Here is a 26,149-nt window from a genome sequence, read left to right as displayed (position 1 = left end):
TGATTCCCCTAACCCCTAATCTAATGCTAATTGTAATCTTGAAGCTGGAACATAGTGTTGTCAGCTGCAAATGTCAGCTGAAGGTACCTGTTGAAAACCATTTAAACTTCACCTCCCAGAAATCTTGGGTGGTGTCAATCAATGTCAGACTATTTTTTTCTTTATTTAACAAACTGACCAATTTATCTACAAGGCTTAAAGAAAATCCTGTTCCTTAGGACCTCACCCACTCTGTGAGGTTTGGATCTTAACTTTTGATTAATCATATCCTCTAGTGAGGACACCAATACACCACAAAGTCAAATCATACCCCTAAAATAGCCCCTTGTGAGCATCATCCCCTCTTGGATTTTCTTAATTTTTCTTTCCCTTTGTTCCCTGCATAAGCCTGAATGTGGAAGAACACACCACTTCAATCAATCCAGGCCCTAATTAGGCCTCTGCCTCACCTCGCTCCAGAGTAATGATGGCGTGGCCACATGAAAAGCTTCCTTTGGTTGTTTTTCTCCACTTCAAAAGCTGTCTCCCCGCAGACCACCCCGCCTTGATTTAGCAGCAGGTCTTTAGGTTTGTTTGTCCTCTGTTTTGTTTAGTCATTAAAGTTGTCACACTCTGTTTGGATCAAAGCAGCTTCAGGAGCGGCACAAATTAACATCCTAAATATTAGTGGTGACACCTCGTTAATGGGATGTAACGTGTCAGAGGGGAAGCGGGAAGCTAACATGAGGCTAATGTCCCGGCTGTATATGTCTTTTGGATACTGAGCCCTTGTGGTGGCATCTACATGATGTTGACTCGTGGTTTTGGTCAGCAGAAGGTTAGTGGTGTGCAGTTGGCAGCCGTGGTTGTAATTAGGAGTGCTGGCTGGGTGCTGCAAGACGTTTTGCAGGTTGTCAGGCGGTGGGTGTGGTGGTGAAATGTGATTGACGGTGAGTGGGCACAGTGGTGGGCATGGTGGCGGCTGTGGTTGACTGAGATTGGCAGGCAGCTCTATGTAAGTACTTTTCTGACTGGCAGACATTATAGCCTTTTGTGGTTCTCTGGGGTGCTTTCACACAACTTAGCTAGTTACTGTGTGTCTGCGAGTGTGCACGTCCCCACTACGATCCCTCCGAGGCGGGTGGTTTCCTCTCAAAATCTTTAGCTGGGCAAACAGATGTTCTGACACACTTACGCAATGATGGATGGATGATTGTGTTTACCTATTCACAAGTGTGTTTAAACTGGGCCAAAACCACTCACAAATCATCCATCTGTGTGAGCTGTTAGCACTTAAACACCCCGTAGACAGAGAGTGAACACACATTAATGAGAAAAGTTCCAGAGTTCCAGAGGTTTTAGTTTTAATGAGAAGGCCATGGCTTCGTTTCACCTCCTCTGGTAAACAACGATGATCACAACAGCTCATTGAACTCCTTCCTGTGTGTGTAAGTTAACTTTATGCTAAGAGGTTGTCTCGCATCCCACGTTTGTCTGGCTCAGGGCGCTTGTTAGTATTATTGTTGAATTCCTTCATGAACACACACACACACACACAGATGCTCACAGTCAAATCAAATCTCAGCTAGCCAGACTGATGTTGAAGGCTTTTAATGCAGCTGTCGTTGTCTAGTCTTTCTGCACACGTAAATGCTCATACACTTAGTCATGAAATATTCTCTCACAACAAAACACCCAAATACATCGACCTTTGTGTGTGTGTGTGTGTGTGTGTGTGTGTGTGTGTGTGTGTGTGTGTGTGTGTGTGTGTGTGTGTGTGTGTGTGTGTGTGTTTGAAAGACTAGAGTGAGCGGTAACACTGCAGTTAGCATTAGCGTCCTTTTCCATTCCCACCACATGGTTGTCAGTCTGCACTTAGCTTAGCGTCTTCATCTGCACAGGATTAGCATGCAGCACTAGCCAGTGCTATGAGCTGAGCCTCCCCCTCTGATTAGGCGTGATGCATTTGAAGCCTCCACAGGGAGCGAGGACGGCACACACTCCTTCACTCGGCATATCGGCTCATTGTATTAAGCAGTGTGTGCGCAGGATGTTAAGCAGATGTTTAGTGAATGCAGCTTAGTGGAGAATCAGATCATTTTAAATGTCCTGTACAAGTCCACAGCAGCACAAAGGAAGCTTTTACAGAGAAGCACAGTGTCCACTGATGGTTTGAATGCTGCAGTTAACTGGAGTTAAATTAAAGATTGCCTGTATTACATTAAATATTTACTTTTGAAACCTTAAACCCAGGACACAGGTTTGTGTTATTGTGTTATTTATTTATTTACTGATTATTTTAGATGTTTGCGGACGTGACACTGGCAACAAAAGAAGGAACAAAAAGGTGCAGATGCTAATAAACAAGCTATCTGTAATCTCTAAACATGAAGTGAGTTTGTCTACTGTTTCATGATGGAAATGTGGTAAGGCATTCTCCAGCTAACAACGAGAACTTTTTCATCACCAGACCCAACTTGATGTGTTTCTTATCGGAGGCTCTTGACTTTAAATATTTACACACCTCTCGCACTAAACATTTTTCTACACGTGGTCCCATTCTTTGTGTAAATGAAAAGCCTGTGGGACAGATCTGATGCTGCTGTTTGTGAGAATGTTGTTATGGAAATGGGCGTTTAGTCTGTCTTGGGCCTCCAGGGAGCATCAGAGGCATCCCAGAAGTCTGTGCAGACCCTTTTGTGAAGAGAGTGCAGTGCAACAAGTCCCCCGGGTGCTCATTATGGAGAATGTTGCTCTATGAAACAGGCCAAAACTCAAAAAGATACGCATACAAGCCAGATGTAGGTGGGAATTTTCTCTGTCTCACATGGTTCAATCATTTAATTGACAGCAGCAGCAAGTCGAGGGGTCAAGTTGCTGGACCTTCTCCAGATTTTAGCATATGGAGTCCAAACTTGAGCTTTCGCGCTGGCACAGAGGGGCACAAAGATGAAGTTAGTGCATGTGGGTTCTGGGCACTGCAGCTACAGCTGTAACAGAATAATAATGTTGTGGTTATGGCTTTTTAAGATCAGTATATAATGCTTAGTTTATTGATGTAAACGTCTATGGAGTTTAATAAACCCATTTCAATTAATGTTGGAACAAATGCCGTCGCTTTCCATCACATCATCGTCACATTTTCATTTGTAGGTTGGAAATTCAAATTGAAACAAGACTCGTGTAGTAAAACGTTGTTCTGCCTGTGATGTTCTTTGCACAGTGACACAGCAAAAAGGGAAAGGTCTGATGTGTCAGCTGGGAACATGGTATGAGTAAAGGTCTCTTGAAGTGATTTGAATCATCAGTGTGGAGTGAGTAGTCCTAGGCAGTGAGGGAACACACAGTCTGATCCTTTAGTTAAGTATAAAACATTTTTTAGAGAAACATTCAGGATGATCAGTGCATGTTGTCTGATAATTTATCAAGCTGTAATATCTTGTCCATTGCCGTCCCACTTGAAATGTAAAAGGTAAAACAGGTTTCACAGTTTGTGAAGAATGACGTGATTCGATATGAATGGTATGAATCTCCAGAGAAAGAGTGAAGTGTAAGAGGAGGAGTGAAAAGGAGGGAGGCGCAGGCGGAGGGTGGAATTAACAGGAGAACAGAGAGAAAAAGAACCAAGGTGAGAGAAATAGAAAGAGTTGGGTGGTAGACGGTTCCTGCGGCACCCTTGGGTGGCGTTTGCCATGTTGGTGTGTGTGTGTGTGTATGTGCTGCAGATGAGTAATGGCCTCTGACGTGCGTGTCTCTCTTGTCTCGTCCTCCATCCGTTTCATCATTACATGCCATCAATCTCCCCATCTCTCAGTCTCTCTGTCAGCTCCCTCCGTTGTCCTCCTTTTTCTAACTCCCCTGCTTTCCTTTCCTCGCTTTCTTCACTTCCCTTTTTCCCTCAACACAGACAGACATATTCCACATCACCTGCAAAGTCCTCCGGGTGTTTAACTCCTCACCGTCACTTCTTCTTCTCCTTCCTCTCTCTGCGCTGAAGCATTGCTCTGTTTCTCACCTGAGCCCCAGTTTAATTTCACTGTGAGAGCACCGCTCACACACTCGTGCACACACACTCAATCATTCAGTCACCTAACACATCCACGCACACACACCTCTCAAACTCTGTCTCAAACACGGACATGCAAGCACACACTCAAAAGGAGCTGTCAAGAGTAATGGTGTTTAGTGTAATTTACTGTACTGCCGTTGTAGCCTCTGCTTTCTCAATAGGAATCATTATAGAGATTACATAATGGGGGTAATTTTTCTTCTGCCGTATAGAGCGCTGTGATGGCAGTACAAAGTGTTTTGGAGGCAGGAGAAAACCTGTTAGCTGTAGCTGAGAAGTAAATGGGTCCGGTGTAGCCTGGTTAAATCAGCACCCGTTAGCATCCCTCCCCTCTCTTCAAATCCATGCCTATTACTCTTAACAAACCAGAATGGATCTAGAGTATTGATCTGTTGGCAAGGGAATGCTCTCTTTTTTCAAACGCACACAGACACACTGAAAAAGGAGAAGGGCGTGCACGTGTCGATGCTGAAATTCTTAAACTGGAAGTGCCAAATACAGGACTGTATTAGAGCATATGTCACCCCCTTTCAGCGTAGACATAATGTTTCTTTAAAGTCTCTGTAAAGAAGCACCTTCATCTTCATAAAGGAATGTTCAGCTGAAAAGTTTGCAGCGTGGTTCTTCACAGGGGGAAGGCATAGTCTTACTGGAACCATGGCAGTAGGGGCTGATTCTAATGGAGACCCAGAGATGCTGCAAGAAAGGGTATCAAGCTGTAGTGTACTCAACAGGTTGAGGTGGATGGTTGTTCATCTCCACTGTTCCCTAGTGCTTGCTCAAGGGTTGTTGGGTTCCTCTCTCTATAACTCTGTAGAGTCTTTGCCTTACAGGATGAAGTGCACTAGGTTGTAATTTGCTGCTATATAAATAAAATTGAAAATACAATATTTACCAGAAATTGAACTGAATGTTGTGCAACGTTTTTGATGTTTAACTGACAGGAGAAGCTGGATTTGATTCAATACAGAATCTTAAAGCACGTTGAATGTGCCAGATCAAACAAAATAATGCAAAATTATCCTTATAAAGGGCAATAGTTGGAGTTTCATACAGAGGAAGTACTGGTTTGTATAAAAGAAAGACATAAACTCACCTAAATGTTTGAAGAATGGTTAATTCACATGAGTTTAGTTTAACCTTTGATAAAAACTTGTTGTAGTGATGGTGACTGATTATGAATATCTAGAGACATCTGCAAAAACAGACATATGCTACATATTATGTTGGTTAATTACTGGAGTATATGCAGTTCTTAGTTGAGCTCTATAGCAATTGAAACCATGACTACGTTTCAAATGTGTTTTTACAACAGAATCTTTCAATTGAACTGTTTGATCTGGTTAAGATAAACTGGACTTTAAATGTATTGTAAACCACAAAACTCTGTAATTAAATTGGAGTTTTTTCTCAGTCACGTCGGCCTTAAAGAGTCTTCAGATGTGCTGTGGCTTAAGCAAGAATTTAATTTGCAAATTTAAAAGGGTGCAACAGAAAAGTAATTTGAGGATTATAACAAATTAATGTTACGACAGAGCACTGCAAAGTCATAATATCACAGTAATAAATAATGTGTAATACTGCCAGGTTGTGGTATGATGGAGTAATTGACTCTCCTCTGTGGTGCTCCGAGGTCATTACCTCCCCAGTGATGATTCATGTGTTCTCTAATTGCTCTGACATCATCCATGTTGGATACACATGCTGTCTCTTTAACACACTCACACACACTCTTTGCTTGCTCTCTTGGCTCAGTAGCAGATGAGGCTGCCAATAGTGTATTTACATTAAATGTGTATAATTCGATAGACCCGAGAAGAAGTTCGGTGCTGCATCAATATGGCCACACAGGTGTCTAACCTTGACTCTTCACCCAGCATGGCTATTCATAGGCCATTAATTAGAGCAGGATCCTGCTAATTAACACACAGGCACACTTGCTTTCTCTCTGGCACACACACACTCTCTTCATCCCCCTGCACTCCACTCTCTTCACGTTTGAGTTCCGTTTAATGCGCCCTGTTTGATTTGCCCTACTAAAGTAATGAGTTTGGAAAGCAGACAAAAATTCTGAAGTGTGTTTTGAAGAAGCCTCAGGATAATTTGAAGTCCTGGGGCTGGGAGTAGAAGTACGCTTGCTTCCTTACACCCACACTCTTATGCATTTGCACGCACACAAGTGCGGAAATACACACTTCCAAGCACAACTGTGCAGTGTCGTTTGTCTAGTGTATTATGTGTATATTTTCACAGCAGAGTGAGAGATTTTATGCATTTTAGATGTTCTTCAGAGGAGCCAAGCAAAATAAAATTAGAGAAATCTGAGAAAATAACTGCGGTTCTACTCCCAGTAGCATTTCAGAACGAAAGTACCAGTTGTTGTTTAACCTGCAAAATGTAATTGTTGCTTTATACAGTGGCTCGCTTTTTGTCCTGCAGTCCCTTGCAGTAGTTTTATAAGAATCAAGGCTTCTAGTGCAAGTCCAAACCAAGTCAGGACCAGATTAAGTCAAGTTTCCACTACTGTCAAACAAATCACGAGTCAGGTCATTTGAGACGTGTCTGATGAAACAACCGAGTCCCCTAAAAAAAAAAAAAGGTTTCTCTCCAACTAAACTGCAAACACAAATTAATTTTTGAAAGAACATAACTGCAACTACATTACATTTTCTCTTACCCTATTGAAGACACATTGGTATATTAGTGTCATTAACCTAAATAACAAGTTGCAAATACATTGATATTGAACTGAATCAATGATAATTTATCCAGACAATGAATTTTTGTCCACCTAAGTATGTGATCTACAATGTCCAGTTTCCCTTTTCATATCAGACCTCCATCCGATTTGACTGACTACAGGGTAACGATTTAATATTTGGATTGGGTATTTACAGTGCTTGGAAACTTGGTTGTGGTTACTGAAAGATGGCTGACTTCAGGTTAAAGGCTTCAGCTGTACAGGGATCTAATCCCTGGAATTTGACTAATATGCCCTCAGTAAAGTGTGAGATTTTCAAGTTTAGTCACTAGCAGATAGAAATTTAAAGTTGTAAATAAGTTACTGAGGGGAGTAGTAGAAAAAAACAGCCTTGCCAGAGCAATTAACTAGTAAAACAAGCTAAGTGAGAACAGGTTAAAAAGTAAAGACAGCTCCTTCAGAATAAAGAGATAAGGAAAAGTGCCGTAGATTAGATCTAATAAACAGAGCAGCATTTATCCTGCTTGTCATCCAATCAGGAACAGCTGCGACTGTGGTGTTCACAAATAGCACTACAGCGTTTCCATGTCTTTTCTTCATGCCAAAAAAATTTGCCAGTTACATTACAAGCACTTAGGACCTGGATCTGTGCCTTTCCTCGTGTGGTTAACATGGTTACACACAAGCTAGTGTGATGCTGTCAAGCCCAAACTGTCCCATCAGACGAAAGCACTGCTGGGCTCCACAAATAGCAACATTTCAAACATCAAGTGAAAAGCTAGGTGAGAACAAATGATATATTTGGTGACACTGGAGCCAGGCCAGCGGGAGGTTTCGTTATGAGGGGAAATAGGATGCAGATGAGCTCCTCCTCCTCCTCCTCCTCTTCTTTCTCGTCAGCATTCAAACCTCATCCTGAACCAATACGAGGCTGTGGTGTCTGTTAGCCTGCAGGAAGAGAGAGACAGACAAACAAGGATGAAGTGAGAAAAAGTGGATGATGGGTGAGTGCTGAGCAGCACGGTGAGAGAGGCAAGAGAGCTAGAGAGACAGTAGCAAGAGGGAGGGAGACAGAGAGAGATGGTTCATTAAACATTTAGAGGGATGGAGAGCAGACAGGCCTCTCCATTTCTCTCCCCTTACTGTTCAGGAGATAGGAGATTGAATGTATTGTCTGCCTGTGCACCAAAATACACCAGTGATGTGCATAGAGTGCACAGTGTACTTGTGTATGTGTGCATGTCTGTGTGTTTTCTCCCACACTGAAAATCCCAGCTTGTCCCCACAGGTCTAGATAATGGTTTGCAAATATAACAGCATGACCCTAAATATAGCAGCCGCAGTCATGCTGTAACACCTCACTTAATCCCTGCACCACAACGCACACACAGGCACACATGCATGTGTAAAGACAATGACGCAGAGTAATGCAATTGCAAGGTTAGCCAAAGGAATTACATGTTAGTCAAGCTTACCCACAGTGTATCTGACTCTCCATATAATCTGGAGTGTATTTACCCTTGTACAAACCTCTGTGTATTGTCCCATTTAGCATGGTTCCCACTCATGCATCCTAATGGCTCCAGAGAGCCAGGGAGTCTCTGCTGTCTATTATTAGTGAGCAGCACAGATCAATGGGCTCTGGAACTGCAGCGCTAGCCTGTTAGCGTGTCCCCATTCAGACCCAGTGAGCCGTGGCTAACGCCGCAGCTAAAGTGTTTGCTAGTATAAAGTCTGCAAAGTGGAGAGGTGCACCTGTACCCACCCAGCTTTTACAGATGTAAAGCTAAGCTCTATAAAGAAGAGAAGAGAGCGACTGTGGACCAGACATGGGGCTTTTTAGGTGTCAGTGTTTGGGCGTTAAAGAGCAGTTTTACTCAATTTACAAAAAAACATATAGTTTCCCTCTTACGTCTTTGGATATCTAGACATGCAGATGATTTTGGGTACATTTGTCCAGCGTTGAGATATCTGTCTCAGAGATTACAGCTGCCACCACAACACAAAAGGTGAAAGGAATTTTATTTGTTGTTCTCAGAGCGTTGAAAAGTCGCACTCAAAAAATGTAACAGCATCTTTTCAGAAGCAGTGTTCCTGATAATCCACTGACCTCACTGTGAACAGGTTTCACGGGGACAATATATTCAGTAGAAAGTGTTTTCACTGAGAGCTATTATAAAAAGGCTATTTGTATGGTTAGATACAGGTACAGTTGTTAACCAAGCTTTCACAATGGAATCAATCAGTCAATATTTTCTTATTAGCACTCCCTGAAGTGACTGTGGTCACTCGTGGTACTGAAATTGTTAAGAATTCTTATTTAACTCTGAGATTTTATGGAGCTTTGTAGTATGTGTCATTCTGTTTTGCCTTCTCGTTGACTAATTTGAGCTTTACAGAACTGATATCGAGTTGTTGCTAAGTTATACATCTGATGGGTGTAATACACGTTTTCTGTGATATATCTATTCTAGTCATCAATACAGCACCGCTGCTGAATTGATTGACTAGAGCATAATGTTTGAATTCTTCACAAATATCCGCTAAAAGTGTTTTATTATTATGATTAGGATCACTGTTATGTGGAAAATGGTTTTATTATTACTCCTTTACAACTCTTGACGTGAATGCAGCTCTGAGAAAATAAATGCTGACTTGACAGCATAAAAGGGAAACACACACTACACACAACATAACAACATGGAAACGTGGATTTTAAATATGGAATATCTGCTCAAAGTGTCATGTACACTCTCAGAAATCTCACTGATGGTCCTCAGAAGCCCATATCAGTCAAGTCTTTGTATTGATTTGACAGTGGGATCACACTGGGCTATACGCACACACACACATATGCATAATCAGGCGTTCCCGCTCCCTCTCTCCGCTCCATCAGCATATGTCAGCATATGGCTTCCTCCTCAGAGAGACTGTTGAACAGACTGATCCAGGTTTGATTTTGCTCTGGAGGTCCTGACCCGAGATGGAGGGCAGAAAGGAAAGCAAAAGGGAAGAGAAGGAAATAGGAAAGTGAAGTAAAAGGGGGAGGATGGATTTCTCCTCGAACAGCTGTCAGCCTGAACTCTCTCCTCCTGTTGACTGACCTGATGCTGTCGTCTGGTTTGTTACTGCCGGGCTCCTGCTCCCTTCAGCGTGCACACTCCTCAGCGTCTCGCAGTGCATGTGCGTGTGTGACGAAACATACACTCGTATTGAGCCATCTGTTCCAGCACTAATTGGTATGCATGGCAATGTTTTTCCAACCCATAAAACCTAATGAAAATGAACACCCTACCTGCCCTAAAATCCCTTAATGCTATCACCCGCTACCTGCCCCTAACCCTCCACCCTCACCCATCCTCCTGTAAAACATTACAGCCATAATGACACTATAGTGGGCATTAGCCACCCCTCTACTGGAAGCACTTTCAGTCCACGAGGCTGAGGATGTCCTGCTTATTTCCATGAGCCCTCCCAGCCCTCCTATAAACTTAGCTCAGAGTGTGAATTGTTATAATTTTATGGAGTAAAGCTCTTGGAAACTCAGGGCTGCAATGTGAATTCCTCCTTAAAGCTGACAGCACGCTTAAGGAATCAGACAAGCAGTAAGAAGGGAGCAAGGAGATATAAAAGACCAAAGAAGCAATAACCGGAATTAATCATATGAAAATCGGTGGACACATTACTGATTAGCGAGCAATTATGAAATTAACCTTAACCTCTTAATACGCTAATGAATTAGCAGTCGTTCAAAGTAAATTAAGTAAAACCTGAAATTTTCTATAATCAACATCAAAACTGCATGAGAAAGGTAAACGTGCAGTTTCTTGTTCTACCAGAATTGGAGGGTTGATCTGACCTGGATCTGTCTTGACTTGAGACTTTTCACAGCTGATTTCAGACTCCAAAGAATGTGAAGAGACAAGAATGTGTTGCACATGTGAAAGCGAGTTTGATGTCAGTTGCACAAACACAACCACCACCTCTAGTTGCACCACCTCCAACCACCAGAAAATGATCTACAAGGGAAATTACAGTATGAACTGCTCACAGGTGTGTCCTCGCAGAGAAAAGTAATTTCTCAACATTGGGCCTGGTTTTTGTCCAACCCTTCACCCCCCGCTCCCCCCCCACACCCACACACACACAAACATTGAGTTCCCACGCCAGGCAATAAATAAGTTTCCTCCGGCTGTCTGTCTACAACGTGTTCAACTTCACCTCTTCGCTTTTGCTCCCAGCATCTACCGTCACAACTACTACTCCTTACCCTCTGAGATTGTGTGTGTTTGTGTGTGTAAAGATCCGTAATGGTGGTTTATTAAAGTGTCAGGGGCAGTTTCTGCCCATCCGTGCCACAAGAACACATTGAGCACCCTCTGAGAACAAGTGCACAAACAATTTTGGCAAACACGTGCATCATCTAGTGTTTATTGGCGTCATACACGAAAACAGCAGCCTCGCCAAATGCTAATAGAGGTGATATCCAGGCTTTTGTAACCTTTGTGCTGCAATCGGTGCAGAGGTTGGCTCACAATGGGACGTAATTGTGCTGAAGCCAGTTCAACGTGCTGTTAAATCAGTAGTGTTTTGTCGTTGGCAACTGGCTGCCTTTTCCCTCCCCTCTCTCTGCTTCTCTTTGTCTCTCTGTGCTCTTATTACGCCATTTTCTGTCTCTATCCTGTGGCTTTCTGCTCAGTCATCCCCTTTAGAGGTGTCACGGCTGATGTGCGTGAACACACCTGGGGGATTTATTGTTCAAGCAGGGCACAGTGGTGGAGGTGTTAAATGTTGTACAGGTACTCAAAATTGAGGATTTACTGTAAAACACACAAAAGCACACAGTCAGCGGATGCTGTAAAGGCCCTGGTCACTGTTTTTGACCTCTGTCCCAAACCTGGATCAGTTAAATTGAACCGGTACCAATCTGATATGATCCTTTCCCCTTTCCAATCCACATCCGCACTTTCTTCTGTTTGTTGGATTGGTATCTTTGGCCCGTTTTGTGTAGAAGCATTAGTCAAATGGGCCATCATCCCCGTCGGCGAATCAGATGATGACTTTTGGCAGAATGGAGCCGCAGCGCGATGCCAGACAATCAGAGTCGTTGCCATTTCATCACACGGACGCACAGGCACGCACGCAGACTCACACCACAAACAAGCTGTTTCTCATTAAGCCCGCAAACATGAGAGATTGAGTGAGAGGAACGCGAGGTGATGAAGGAGGAGAGACGGGGAGCTGAAAGCTTTTTCCAGCAAGAGATCAGAGAGTTGTGGGGAAAAAAAAATGGGTGACACACCACAAATCAAAGAATCAACGCTGAGTATGTGCTTGTCTGTGAGTGTGTGTGTTTGTGTGTGTGAGCCCGCCCACCCGACACCCAGTACCTTCACCCCATGCCCCTCCAACACTGCTGTTCCCATAGCAACAGATACAGGGAGGAGGCGGGGGGGCTGAAGAAGAGAGGAAGTGTGCTAAAGATTAGGGTGGAATTTTGCTGTTACTGTGCCTGGATTTGACCAATCTGGTGTTGAGGCTTTAAGATGCTTTAATTCCTTTCCTCTTCATTCCTTCCATCACGTGCGCACACACACACACACACACACACACACACACACACACACACACACACGCACAGATTCTCCAGGACAGGCTGACGTGAGCTAGAAAGCATCATTTCAAGGAATGAATTCCAGGAACTCTACTGCAGACTAGAAGGAAAAGTTAAATAGAGGGAAGTAGAATAAAGTGGGACAATCTACGACGTGTTATTCGTGATATTTTTTCTTAAGCAGAGGTTATGTGATCGACTCCATGTGTCCGTCTGTAAGCTTGGAAACTTGGTGGCCAGATGTGCATGGAATTTGCTTTGCTCATTCACACTCCTAAGAGCAAGAGCACTATTGATTTTGATGACCTTATGACCTTTCCTACCACGCCGCCAGTGAGACAGGTTTTCGATTTCCAAATGAGGAAATCTCCTTATCTCCGAGATGTAAACACAACATTTGTTGCCCCCATTAATGCTCCCAAGAGATTTAAACCAGATATGATACGATTTCTGTTGACCAGATTAAATATGCACATTTATTGTTGGTTGTTGGTGTCAGAGTATTCAGCCTCAGTTTAACCTTTAATAAAAGTTACTTTTTTACATAGAGAATGTGTTTGTTTGCTATTTTTATTACATATATCTATATGTAAAAGTTTAACAGTGAGTTTAACAGTTTATTCTTATCCAAGCAGCCATTGATTTCCACTCATTTCAGTATAGCATGTAATTATTTTGATTATTATTCACACATTTGTAGTTTCACATTATCTGCTAAATGCTGCAACTAACCTATTAATTAGTTGGTTATAAAATGTAGACAGTCGATAATCGCTTCAGATAGATTTTCTGTCTGATATAGGGCTGTAACCAACAATTATTTTCATTATCGATCCTCTTATTATCTCCACAAAGAATTATAGTGTGTATAAAACATTATAAACCTATAAAACATGTATAAAAACTATATTACGTTCACTTCATTATCATATACGGAATATAAAAACAGCAAATCGGCCTGATTAGGATGCTAACTCAATGTATGTTTAGCTCAGGTGATTTGGACTCAATATCAAAAATGTGCATTTAAATTTTTTGACTAATTAGGTCAGATCTGGACAAACAGATTAATTACTGAAGTTCAACTCCTTTAGAGGACTCAGTCAATGTGAGCAACTATATCTCCTGATGTGCACAGTTCAGTTGTACTGTAAGTGTGGCTCTAGCTCCTCTCTCCTCCACGTGTGATTGTTCTTCACCTTGCCAATGCTCAAGGCTCACCCGAGTACACGAAATGCAAGCTCGCTGTGTGTTCCTTTTGGCGCACACGTGGACAGGGTGCAAACTGTGAAGTGAAATTTGTATTTACTTTGAAAGGACCTCATTCATCAAATACATGCAGTTTCTTTATGAAACAGTGCACCGTTTTTAAATAATGGCAAGAAAAGCCTTCAGCTTGAATAGAGATGCAGTGGAGTTATTCAAATGCCCGTTTCCAACGTGGTCTGTCTTTTCTCCAGTTCTCAGCTGTGATATGTTTACAACTATTTATGTATAAGGCGCACTTGTTTTTGTTCATAGCATTTTCAGTGGAAAATGCTTACTACACAGGGGCAGGTCTGTTTAAGGGCTTTTATTCCTTCTCCAAGAGGACAATATTCACAGCATGGTCCTCATGCGAAGGGGAAAGTTTGGATTGTGCTAAGTGTTAAGAAAAATGACAAACAAATTAAAACAACAGACCGAAGAACAGTAAGTTATGGCAACCTAAACATTTACTTTCCACTTAGTTGGAATTAGCCAAAGTTAAATGGAAAAAATATTTTGTTAAGAATTTGTGAAGAATAATAAAGTTAGAAATATCTTTTTAATTAACCTGTTACCATGTTATCAGAATGATAGAGATTTTAGACTCTAAGATGCATAGATGAATCCTCGGAGAAAACTATTTTATCTGAGGAGACACTTCCTTCTCCTGCAAGGTTTTATTTTGTCATTAATTTTCAATATAATTCAAACGTCCAGATCCAGACGGCCTAATTAGCCACAGATCCAAACACTGCACGGACCAGCACCTGCAGCATCTAACAAGGCAGCTTTATTTCTGAGAAAACAGTGTGAGCTCCTTCAGTGTTTTATACATGCGGGGAAATATGAGACATGAGAAACGAGCGCATTGAGACCCATTTCACTTGTGTCCATGTGTGTCATGCATCAGCGTCTTTTCCTCACACTAGGTGATTGTAGATGCGTGCATGTCTCCTCTCATTAGCGCGCTGCAGCGTGCGATAGCTCGTTAGCACAGAGCTAGCTGAGTATCGGGGCATCGGTGCAGCTTCATTAGCTACTGTGACATTTATCTGATCGTTTCCCTACGCAGCACACACCACCGGGTCTCCATGACAACCAAAATGCACACACACACACACACACACACACACACACACACATACATAAAGGCAATCATACGGTCTCACCCAGACCCAGTTCTTTCTGATGGTCACAGTTCTTCATAGGTGCTAGTTCTATCAGAGCTTTTCTTCCTCCTCCATACAGCATGGAAGCATTGATAATGAATACTGTATATGAAACATGCTGTATGCAGCCTGTACCATTGGCTGTTATCCTAGTGCTGTACCCAAGGTGGGTGGAAGATTGTTTATTGTAAAGTTCAAGTGAATCACAGGCAACATCACACTCCTTCGTTTGGCTCGAACAAGGCCCCCGGGAGCCCGTTTACCTCACAGTAAGTCAGTTACAGAAGAACGCCAAGCTTTCCAAATAAATCAGTCACTACAGTACGCCACTCATTTAGATTGAGTCTCTAATCCGCCATCGCACGTCGCACTGCTGGTGAAAAAAATCAGTTACAGGGTGGGATTGAGGGAGAGAAAGCATGCCTCTTATGGCGCGTTGTGGTGAGGCTGCTAATCTTGTTTACAGTTTGATACAGCAGCAGAAAATATTCAGGGCTATGAAATGAATTTTGTGTGTGTATGTGTGTATTTTTCTAGATGTGTATGTCGTTGCATGCATGTGTCTGCACACAGGTGTTGTATTAGCCCTGTTGGGGACTGTGTTGAGCCTTCAGGGGGGCTGTGTTTACCTTGTTGAAGAGAAGAGCCCATTTAAAGGCCCAGATTAACTAACTTCAAACTGAAGTATTCACTATGAAATCAACTACAATGAAGGTAACACACATTGTGTGTATCTGTGTGGTTTAATCAGATTTGTTGGACAGTGACCTTCTCTCACGTCCACCATGGGAACTTTGATGTGCTTGTGTGAAAGTTGCGTAAGAATCTGTCAAGGTATGTGCATGTAAGGAGGTGTGACTGTCCAGGTCCGTGTGTGTGTGTGTGTGTGTCTTAACATGTCAGTACGTGTGTGTTTAGTTGACCTTGGTCGCCCTGCTCCCTCGGGGGGGAACTGATGTTTCTCACTCTGCTTGTCAACAAGATTAGTTCCCCTGTGGGACCGTTACACACCCTGCAAACATGTTGCCAATGAGAAGAAGTGTGACAGCTCGGCCCTTCCACGAACCCATTGGAGTGTGTGAGTGAGTTTGAGGGGTGTTTTGTGGTGTGTGTGTGTGTGTGTGTGTGTGTGTGTGTGTGTGTGTGTGTGTGTGTGTGTTGCGATTGAGGGGTTAAGGGAGTCAGGGAGGATGTGTGTTTTAGAGCAGAAACAGAAGGGAAAAACAGCATGGGGATCAAAGCAGCCAGCCTCGACTGCAGTCTGTGTGTGTACGTATGTGTGATATGTGTGTATGCATGCGTGTATGTGCGCCTGCTTTCTGAGAGAGCCTATGCTGAGCTCTGAACTGTGCTTACTTCTAGACCTGGCACATCTGCATCTGTCTCCTCCACTCTGTCCCTCTCTTTTATTTCCACTTTTACCTGCCTCGCTCGTCCTCTCCGTGTCTTTCCTACTGTCTGGTTGGAGCTCACTCGGTCGAACAAAATGAAAGATGTGAACAAGGCATTGTGCATAATCCTTCCACCTCTAATATCCACAGTAGTATACATCTGTTTCACTAGATTACTATAGAGCATGTAATCAGTGTGGTCACTGGGCACACCTTAGGACAACTCTGGACAATCTCCAGAGAACCAGATCCAGAGATTATCTAGAGTTCCTTTAAGAAAACGGCTTAAGACAGCTTACGAGTCTTAAGAGAGAACCACATCCCTTTAGTCTTGTTGCTAAGATGCGTAACTACATCCTGAGTGATGTGAGATTGATCTTCTCATGCTGCTGTCAGATAGAAAGCCAATTAGTATTTTTGTCAAAATGTTGAACAATTCCTTTAACAGAGAGATGGTCTGAGGGGCTGTGAATGTCAAATAAAGATGGTGAATGAATAAATAAATAACCTTCATAAGGTTTTATGGTCAATATCATGCAGCTGGAGTTTGGATGAATGAGCCTGCTGTCTAATGTGTGTGTGAGGTGAGGGAATAACAGCTCTCAGCAGCTGCTTCAAAGACCTATCCAGACACTTTTTTACAGTCTGGCTGAGCACACACACACACGCATACACACTCTAAGTGTAGATCAGCCCTCAGTCACAGCCCTGTGCTGCAGGGAGACTGGAGTGATGGAAGCAATAGTTAAGCCATTAAGGCAAACAATTGGCTCAAATTGAGAGGGAGAGAGAAAAGAAGAAGAAGAGGGAAAGAGGGAGGGAGATGGAGAGGCTATGGCAGGAGTGGATCCACTCAATGACTTAATCCCAGCCCCAGGACACTCTCCTGCTGAGCTTCACACACTCGCACAAACATCAACACACACACATCAACACACACACACTAAAACTCTGTCTGCTTGCAATAACACCTTGTCAGTCTTGGCCACAGGGGCGAAGGAAGAGGCGTTCATTCCTTTGTAGTGAGGAGAGTCACCTACTTCCAACCACCTCAGGAAAAGACAGAGCATGCAATCTACACAAGACACCTCTGTAAGCGTTCGTATGCCTTATGGCTGGAAGTGTGAAGCTATTCATTGTCTTAGCAGGCAGAGTGAATGGTGGAAGGAACACAGGGCGGACAGTGTCCAGGACGAGGGAGGCGCTCCTCTGACACTGGCTATTGTATCGTCTCTCCGTGGACTTGGTCAATCCCCACAGGCCTCACATAAACAGCCAACAAAGAGGGATTGTGTCCAGCTATACTCCCTCTTTTTCCTGCACACGCACATCAGCCCTGTGTGTGTCAGGGGGCGAAGGGATGATGTGCTTCAGTCTGAACCCAGCGACCGCCGAGGCTCGTTCGATACTACTTTCTTCACCATTTATGTGTCTAAATATTGTCCAGTAATAGGGGCCGTAACTCCTCTCCGCCGCTGTCCTTCCTTCCCTTCCTCCCTTCTTTCCTACCCCTCTCGTCAGTGCTTTGGGGCTCCCTCAGTGCCAGGGCCCCCACGATTTATCGGACAGCTTAGCAAGGAGCGGTTATTGCCCAGAGGACTGTTAGCACTGGTTTGGCTCATTGACTCCTTCTCTGGTTCTGGCGTTTTATTTGACATGTCCTTTAAGTCCTTTAAAGAATTGGGCGTTTCTGCTGAGCGCCTTGGCTCGTTCTGCAAAAGATGGATGGCCCGCGTTCAAAGGTCTGGATGTTTTTTCTTTCCTCCCAGTTTTGCTACATATCTCTCCTTCCCCCCTCTTCTGTCTCTCCCTCTTTCTCTCTTGCTGAGTTTTAAAAGGTGGTATTAGTGTTGTCAGCTAACCAAGCTTGGGATTTGGCTTTGTTTTGTTTTTGCCTCTTAAGATAATGCTCTTTCTTTCTCCTGCCGAGAATAACAAAAGGGAAAGTAGAGCAATAAAACAGCACAGCCATTGACTTTGGTTTCATTAAATTGGTTTTCAGCCATCTTAAATAGACCACATGCCTTGATGGCAGTGATGTGGATGTGTGTGTGTGTGTGTGTGTGATTGTAGCCATGTGCTTATGATTGTCCTCATAACACAGTCACGATTTGCCTTATACGTGCTCCGGTGCCGTTCCCATCTCCGCCAGGCGCCCGTTGTTGAAAGCCTTTACTTCCTTTATTCGTCTGATAAAAAGAGACGCCGTAGCTCAAGTTAGCATTCCGAACGCGTGGACAGACAGAGTGTGTTTTGTGAAGATAAGTGTTGTTGCTCTGCGGTGAAAAGGGTGAAAGCACTTCACCTCCGTTTCATATGCATACCAGATGTGGAAATATAACCAAACCGATTGGCGTGTAAGCATCTGTGTCCTGTTAGACGGCTCTGAGGTTTACTGTACTGGTTCTGCAGCCTAATCCCTCATACAGAATCTCACATTAACACGCGGCACACTGCTTATCCAGCGCCCATTCATGCGTGCACACGTTCACACATACAGCGCAATGAACGACATGCCTACATAACATTCATTAAGTATCTACTTCTCACCACAATTCATTATGACACATCTTGCCAGCAGATAAAGCTGCAAAATTGCGTAAATTATTTGTTGTTTTAGCTAAAAAATAAGAGGAATAAAATCTGAGTTCAGCTCGGTTCTTCTGTGAGGATTTACAGACGTCCTGAATGGATCCATCACTGCATCTCTACTGGCAAAAATCCACATTTAGGGTCAGAGTGATATGTCAGTTGGCTGACGGGTCAGGTCAGTGTATATAAAACCTGCCAGCTTTAGGGATGTCAGTCTTTAAAGCCTGAATTGAAAGCTGTCTTGTCCTGTTGTAAGGAGCTGCTAGGGCACCTGAGAGAATTTGAGAAGCTGTTATGGTATAAAGGCTGTTTTTAGGAGTTTATTTTATTTCATTATAAGTAAAAATTTAGGCGTCTTTTTGGGTCCTAACTTTAGAATTTGACATTTTTTTTCTTTCCCTACACACTAATAGTGGTTTTGAATTTTTCATACAAACTTAAGAAGTAGGAGTTCCTTTATGGGTTCAGAAAATTCTCTTACTTTAAACATCAGACAACACTAAACAACACTTTCAAACTCACTGGATTGTGTCACAGAGCTGAAAACCAAAGCTGTTTATCTTAACCTGGAGGTTTTCCCAGCACAGCGATGCTGTATTTCATGTTTTTCTTATGCCCTTTGTTGGATTTTACCTTGTGCAAATAAATAAAAATCTAAATTTTAAATGCAAAGTTTAAAGCTATATAACTCACCACCACTAAACCAAACTATAAACAAGGAAAATTGTGGTTTGAGAGTGTTAATACACTAAACAACTGTGATGAAAACCTTTGTAGGTCTAGCTGGAGAACATTAATACTGGTGCCATGTGACTAAAGCTTATGGTATCATGAATATAAATTTGGCCTATTTCTAAGCTTACCATATTCTTGTGTCTCAACAACAGTAACGGCACAGCCGGGAAGATGAATGGGGCACTGGAGCATTCGGACCAGCCAGATCCGGACGCCATCAAGATGTTTGTGGGCCAAATCCCGCGCTCCTGGTCAGAGAAGGAGCTGAAGGAGCTGTTTGAGCCGTATGGAGCTGTGTATCAGATCAACATCCTCCGAGACCGCAGCCAGAACCCTCCACAGAGTAAAGGTACCAACACGCTCAGAGTAATAAATAGATATCCATAAACAATCACATAGAGACACATATTATATTTACACTTGTACATGCACCGAGGCCCACAGCACTCAGTGACTGAGTGGGTCATCCCACCAAGTTAATGGCAGAACAAATGATATATGTGCAAAATTACACAAGCAAACACACATTTCGTGCACCATTTGAAGACAAAGACTCTCCCTGCCAGACTTACACAGTCAATTGTGCAAAACCGCATGATTTGCAGCTATTTTCTCCCATTCCCTTTCTTTTTCCTTTGATGAATTTGTCAAGAGTGAGAGCAAACAATAGAGACAGCAGCAACGAACGAGCAGACAATAGTGCTGCCATATTAACAGGCATCAACCAGAGTGGGGGCTGATGACACTCCTGATGAGACATGGAGAGTGGGAGGAAAGCAAAGAGCGAGAAAGAGAGGACGACAGGAAGGGAGATGTGGCGCTTCCATCCAACTGTAAAGCAAATATCAAGTGAAGTTTTCAAAGTGTCAGATGAAACAATATGAATCAGCAGGAATGAAGCAAGTAAAGCAAGTCAACACTCACATGTCAGGAAAAAACTGAATCAAATGAAGGATTTTATCAATTATGGGCAAGTTCTTCATCATACCTGTCATGAAAATGGATAAATGTACACAGTGGTGTTACAACACGCCAAATAATAGCAGCAGATCCACATAATGAGAGCCTAAATGTGCATCAAAATATATGCAAATACTCCCCATTTGCATTGTCAAATACGTTTAGGAAGAAATGTAATTGCCTCCTGGATTATGTGGCTGCTATTTTTTTCTCAATCCAAGAAGTATTACAGTCTTACCGTGCACAGGAGTTATAATGATGGATGGCTTGGTGTTCCATGCTAATTGCTTTTGACACCAGAGAGAGGGTTCATGTTCTGTGTTCTATGTGTGGTTTGGATTTGGCCACTACACTTATTATGATTGTGGAAAGATTGTGGTCTGTGGTGAAATAGTGAAAAATCTTATATCTTCCATGCTGTGATATAAATCAGCGTTGACTTTAGTAGTTTTAATCAAACCCGCCGTCTTTCTCTAACCACAATAAAGTGTCCGTGGTTCAATGTAAAAGTTTCCACGAGTGGATTTTAACAGTACGTTCTACGTAAACAAGGGAACTGCCCTGTAGCCCCAGATGCCAATGGATCCCAAAGGTTACAGCATTTTAACTGGTTCTATAATTAAATGAAAAGCAAATCTGCTATAGAATTTGTACCAAAACATCTTGTGGCCATATTCAATTCAATTTAGCTCAATTAAGTTTATTTACAGACCAGTGAAGAGTAGAAACTGAGTTTAGTGGAAGGATCCTCAGCAAAACCAGGCTGAGGGTGGGCGGCCATCTGCCACGACCAGTTAACCCATATATCCATTTGATATAAGAGTTTTCTACACAACATATTTTCTAATGTAGATTAGTTGTAAGTGAATGTTGTCTTCAGCTTTTCCTAAAAAAACATGAGGCATGAATTTCACTCTCAATATTTATTTCCTGGTTGTGCTTTTCATTATCATTTTGTTTCCCTTGCTGTTCAAATGCACATTCCTCAGATGAGGGTAAAAGCTTTTTTTCAGAGACAGCCAGAGATGCAAATGAGCTGACACACGCTGTACATTATGACACGCTATACATGCATGTTGTGAAAGCGGAATATATTTTTCAGTGACTAGAACATGTGGTGCTCCTCACCTTTCTGCACCTACATACTCCGTTGCCGTCTGCTTCTGTTTTTAGTTTATCTCTCCCCCTCTCTTTCGTTTTTTTTCCTTCCTGGCTTCATCTCATTCTGACTGAGTCATACAAGCTTATGAAAGCCTGAAGACTGCATTCTGCCAAGACCAAAATCAACTCATTTTTGCACACCAACACACTTGTCATGCGCTTTGTGTTTGTGTGTTCTTAGCCTTGAGATGACTCCTCTCCCCACCAGTCTCTTCTCCCTCCTTTTCTCTCGGCTGCTTATGAAGAGGAAAAAAGGGCCAAAGTTCCTCCTGCTATCCTTCATCTCCCTTAAATCTCCCGCTCCATCTTCACTACCCTTGAAATAAGTTGTTGTGGTGGTTGTTGAGTCAAGAGTATCACTCACTGCCACTTCTACAGTGGATAAAAAACACTGTTACCTACCGTGCCTTTTATTTGTTCTTCTCTGAATGACAATATGTCTCTTTGTGCCTCATTTTTTTCCAGCCTCTCTTTCTGTGCTGCAAGGTGGAGTGTTTTAAGAGGAAATATGGCATTTGATTGGGCTCTTACTGGCCTTGTTATTTGCAGGCTTTGAGCACGGTTGTTGTTTTCTCATAGTTAAGAAAGCCTCCTGGCCTCATCTGCACTTGCTCAGCTTGGAGGAACTGCAACGGCCCCCTCGCCAGCTTTACCATGGGTAATTTCACCGGTGTCAGGAAAACCGTGGCCCCTTTCTTCCCTTATTGTGTTTATTTTAAATTAGCGATGGTGTTGTTTGAAAATGATCTCAGCCATTTAGGGCAAATGAGCTCACTCTGATGGCCCAGTGGCGACCCAGGCGGAGTTTTTCCCTTTCTTTCCTCCCTTCTTTCTTTTTTTCGTAAAAATGCAAGTTTGGAATTAAATGAGTTTGTTAGCCCCAGTGACAGCCAGAAAAAGCTCCACAGCTGCAGCTACAAACCTTTACAACTTCCAACAACTTCTCTGTTTCCTTCTTTTTGTTTGTCTGGATCCTCATTAGCTGACAATTGCGCAAACGCTAGTCCAAAAAAGAACATCAGCAACAGAAAGACACCAACAACACAACATGGGAAATGTTAATTGACAGTGGAAGTTTGGCAAGTAGGCTGCAGGATAACTCCAAACAGAAACTCATAAATATATGGAGGATATAAAGGCCTTAAGGGCCTGAGTTTTAAGTTTATGGCCACAAAAAAAGCCTGTTTTAATCCCACCATGTGACTGCTGTTGACCAAAGTTGATGAACCATATTTTACAGTAGGCATTATGACTCCAAGTGTGAGTCTGCACACATAATACCAAGACGCTGAATCTGAAACCAGTTCAGTCGAGTGGGACATGCAATGACCTTTGAAGATTGAGGTCTGCTGGACAAGAAGTCAAGTCTCATGTTCCCTTTTTTTGTGGCTTAAAGTTTAAAGTGTTTAAAGTTTTAAATCCACAGCTCTGTGACATTAGTGTGTTTTAGCCCCGATTCACACGTTTACATCCTGTGAATTCAGTCTCTGCTGGTTCACCCAGCATTACTGCAGTAACTTAATTCTAAAGGTAAACCCAGCTATTTTCTCTCATTTCATTCTACCAGCATGTCTGACATTGGACCGGGACAGCAATGAATAAATTAGTGATTAATTACAGGATGTTGGAGATAAAACCCAAGACTTAATGCTCGCTTGAAGCTCCGGCTGAAAAACACGTCAAACCAGAAAGTGGATATCTGTGAATCAGTATAATCCCTCTATTTTATTATTGTCATCATCTGGCATCACATGATGGTCGTAAGTGCTGTTTGAGAGGCTTCTTCAGCCTGACAAGAATAAAACTCCTCGAGCAAACACACGTCCTTTCATCAGTCCGACTACATCAGATCCCCCAAAATCCACATTGCATCTAATTTCAGTGATCTCTCGAAGTCTGTTTCGGTTCTTTAGAATCCAGAACGTAATCAATCATGGGGAATAATTTGGGGTTCTGCTTGATTTCCTTTAGTAAGATATTAGATTTGTTGATTTTGGCCCTAGAGCATTAAATGCTGCAGCTTTGGTGCCTCATTCAGAATCCATTTTGCAGTTTGACCCAGGTGTGTGCAGTTTGGCTGCTTCTATGTGTGTGTGTGTGTGCGTGTTTATGCTGACTAGGACAGTCTGGGGAATTTCGTGGCGCTACTGTTGGTTTAATGTGTTTGGAGTTAATAACCAGATGAGTGGATGAGCCACGGAAGAGGGGAGCGAGTGAGAAATGGAGCAATTTGGCATTTTGTGCTGAAAGAAAGATGGAGATAGAGGGAGAGATAAAGAGAGAGTGAGACAAAGAGAGCCAGAGGGATAAACAGAAAATGGTCCTTTTGCTAAAACACAACCTTAAGCGCCATGACGAGTTTGTTTGCAGTGTGTCTGAGTGTATCCCTGTTTTGGCAGGGGACGTGCTTTGTCATTTATCTTAATGATCCAGCCTGCCCACATGAGCTGCTGTGACACACACACATGTAAAGAATAACGTCTTCATTAAAGTACAGTAACCTGCACGAATGTCTCTGTGAACAACAAGGCCTGGAAATCATGACTGAGGGTGATGTAAAAATGTTTGACAGTGATTGCTATTTAATAATAAATCATGATGTGTATCTGACTTGAATGTTAAACTAAGGCAAAAAAAATGTCTGAATGGTTTTTGGTTTTCTACCAAAAATCACTGATTCAAGTTCAAAAGAGTTTAAGAGCTGCAATTTTAAAAATATCTTACATGTTTAACAGCAGAGTGAAATGGTGAAAGTGAAAGATAGAGTGTGTTCGACTCAGCTGTCCTCAGCTGTACTCATTTAACACTATATAACTGTAGGTAATTAAGGTTAATGCTGCTAATTCTGTTGGCTGTTTGACTTGTACAAATGTTCCCTGCATGAATGCATCCCTACTATTTACATCACCACTCTGTATAATTTAGATTTTAATAGGATTTAGAAAGGTAGTCATTTTAATGGTTTCCAAGAACAACCTAGGTGATCTATTCTGCTGTTAACTCGGCTGGCAAAGAGATTTATTGGAGCCTCTCAGTTTTAGCAAGTGCTCTGAAGCAGCATATGTTTATGAGCTAACAAAGCACTCTGGTTACCCACCATGACTGCAATCATTGGTTAAAGCTACTTTATGCAACCTAAGCTAGCGGTTGCATGAGACTCTAAATCAATCCACCTTTCTTTGCTCTATGATGATCCTGCTCATTATCATTATCAAAGTGCTTATTTTGCAGAGTGCAGAGCTGATAGCATTACATATCAACTGGAAAGGTCTGTTAGATAGCATGCGCTACTTGCCTAAACTAACCTCTTTACATACTATAACTAACTAGATCTATATTCTACAATCTGTTGCTGATTACTGTGGCACAAAGGTGATTTCAGTCTGCAGCCACAACATTGCAGCTGCAATGACAAATACAAAAGGGCCACCTGGAGAAAAATCAAATCTTCAAATGTGAGAAAAGAGACAACATGCAGCCACCCACACAGTTTGACTGACAGCCGATCTCTGGGGAAGAGCAGCAGCCACAACATAGCCACGAGTGTACAGCACCAAAGAGAGACAGGATGCTGCAGATTCCTTCCTTAAGTGCAACAACAGATGCCCCTTCATATAAACCACCTCGAAAACAAAAGGTAGTCAATACTGGCCCCTGAGAGGTGATTTTTTTCTTGATAAGTGTCTGATCTGGACACCTGAAATAGATTTTACATCAAGCAGCATTTTGAAATCTCTAACCTAAAATGTCATCTTGATAGCTAAAAGAAATAACACAAAAATCCAATGAGGATTTGAGAAATCATTTCCAGTCTGGAGATAAACACATGCAGGCAGATCATAGTATCTGATTTCCGATCACTGCTTAGATGAAAATCTCCCTGCCTGGGTTACTCTGATTCTGTGACCAGGGACCCATACCCATCCAGTGGCAGACATCCTCTTTGAAACTGCAAGCCAACTGCATCCTCTCGCTCAGCTGTGGCAACGCTAAGCGAACGCTCTGCTGTCCAAGACAATTATCTGCTCTAATGGATTCAGTTGAGACGGGGCCGACGTGAGACTGAGGACTGATTTATTTCATTCTTTCCTAAAGCAGAGCGGCCAATTATATCGCCTTAACTAGACGTTAGCTTTTTTAGTCGGCTACCCAAGCCCAATTACAGAGCAGCTGCAGGTGGATTTTAATGGGAGATGGTGTGTGTGTGTGTGTGTGTGTGTGTGTGTGTGTGTGTGTGTGTGTGTGTGTGTGTGTGTGTGTGTGTGTGTGGATTCTCAGCTTGTCTCTGTGTGTCTTTTTTTTCCTCTGTGTTTATACTTTTGCATGCCTCAGCGACAGAGAGAGTTGCTTGGTTATGAGCGTAGTTGCAGAGCTGGATCTTTTTTTTTTTTCCTCTCCGAGGACTGCGAGGAAGGGAGGGAGGGAGGATTTGGAAGGGGATGACATTGGTGTTTTTCCACCAAAGTAACCAGTGGATTGTATAGATTTGTGAAGTGCTGCGAGCTGGACCGATTCCTGTGTTAACAGGAT

General features: G+C 42.6%; 1 protein-coding gene across 12 annotated transcripts in view; it reads left to right on the top strand.

The window, feature by feature from the left end:
- celf2 (cugbp, Elav-like family member 2) overlaps positions 1-26,149 on the top strand; it is a 157,819-nt gene that overhangs the window by 77,239 nt on the left and 54,431 nt on the right. For all 12 annotated transcript variants that reach the window (XM_026363445.1, XM_026363444.1, XM_026363443.1 and 9 more), the window contains one exon: positions 19,651-19,847. In XM_026363445.1, coding sequence (XP_026219230.1) covers positions 19,651-19,847 — 197 coding nt within the window. The remainder of the gene's footprint in view (positions 1-19,650; positions 19,848-26,149) is intronic.

This window comes from Anabas testudineus, chromosome 23 (genome assembly GCF_900324465.2).
Source record: "Anabas testudineus chromosome 23, fAnaTes1.2, whole genome shotgun sequence".
NCBI lineage: Eukaryota > Metazoa > Chordata > Actinopteri > Anabantiformes > Anabantidae > Anabas > Anabas testudineus.
Note: the sequence above shows the minus strand (reverse complement) of the source record. Positions and strands in the feature narration are given on the sequence as shown.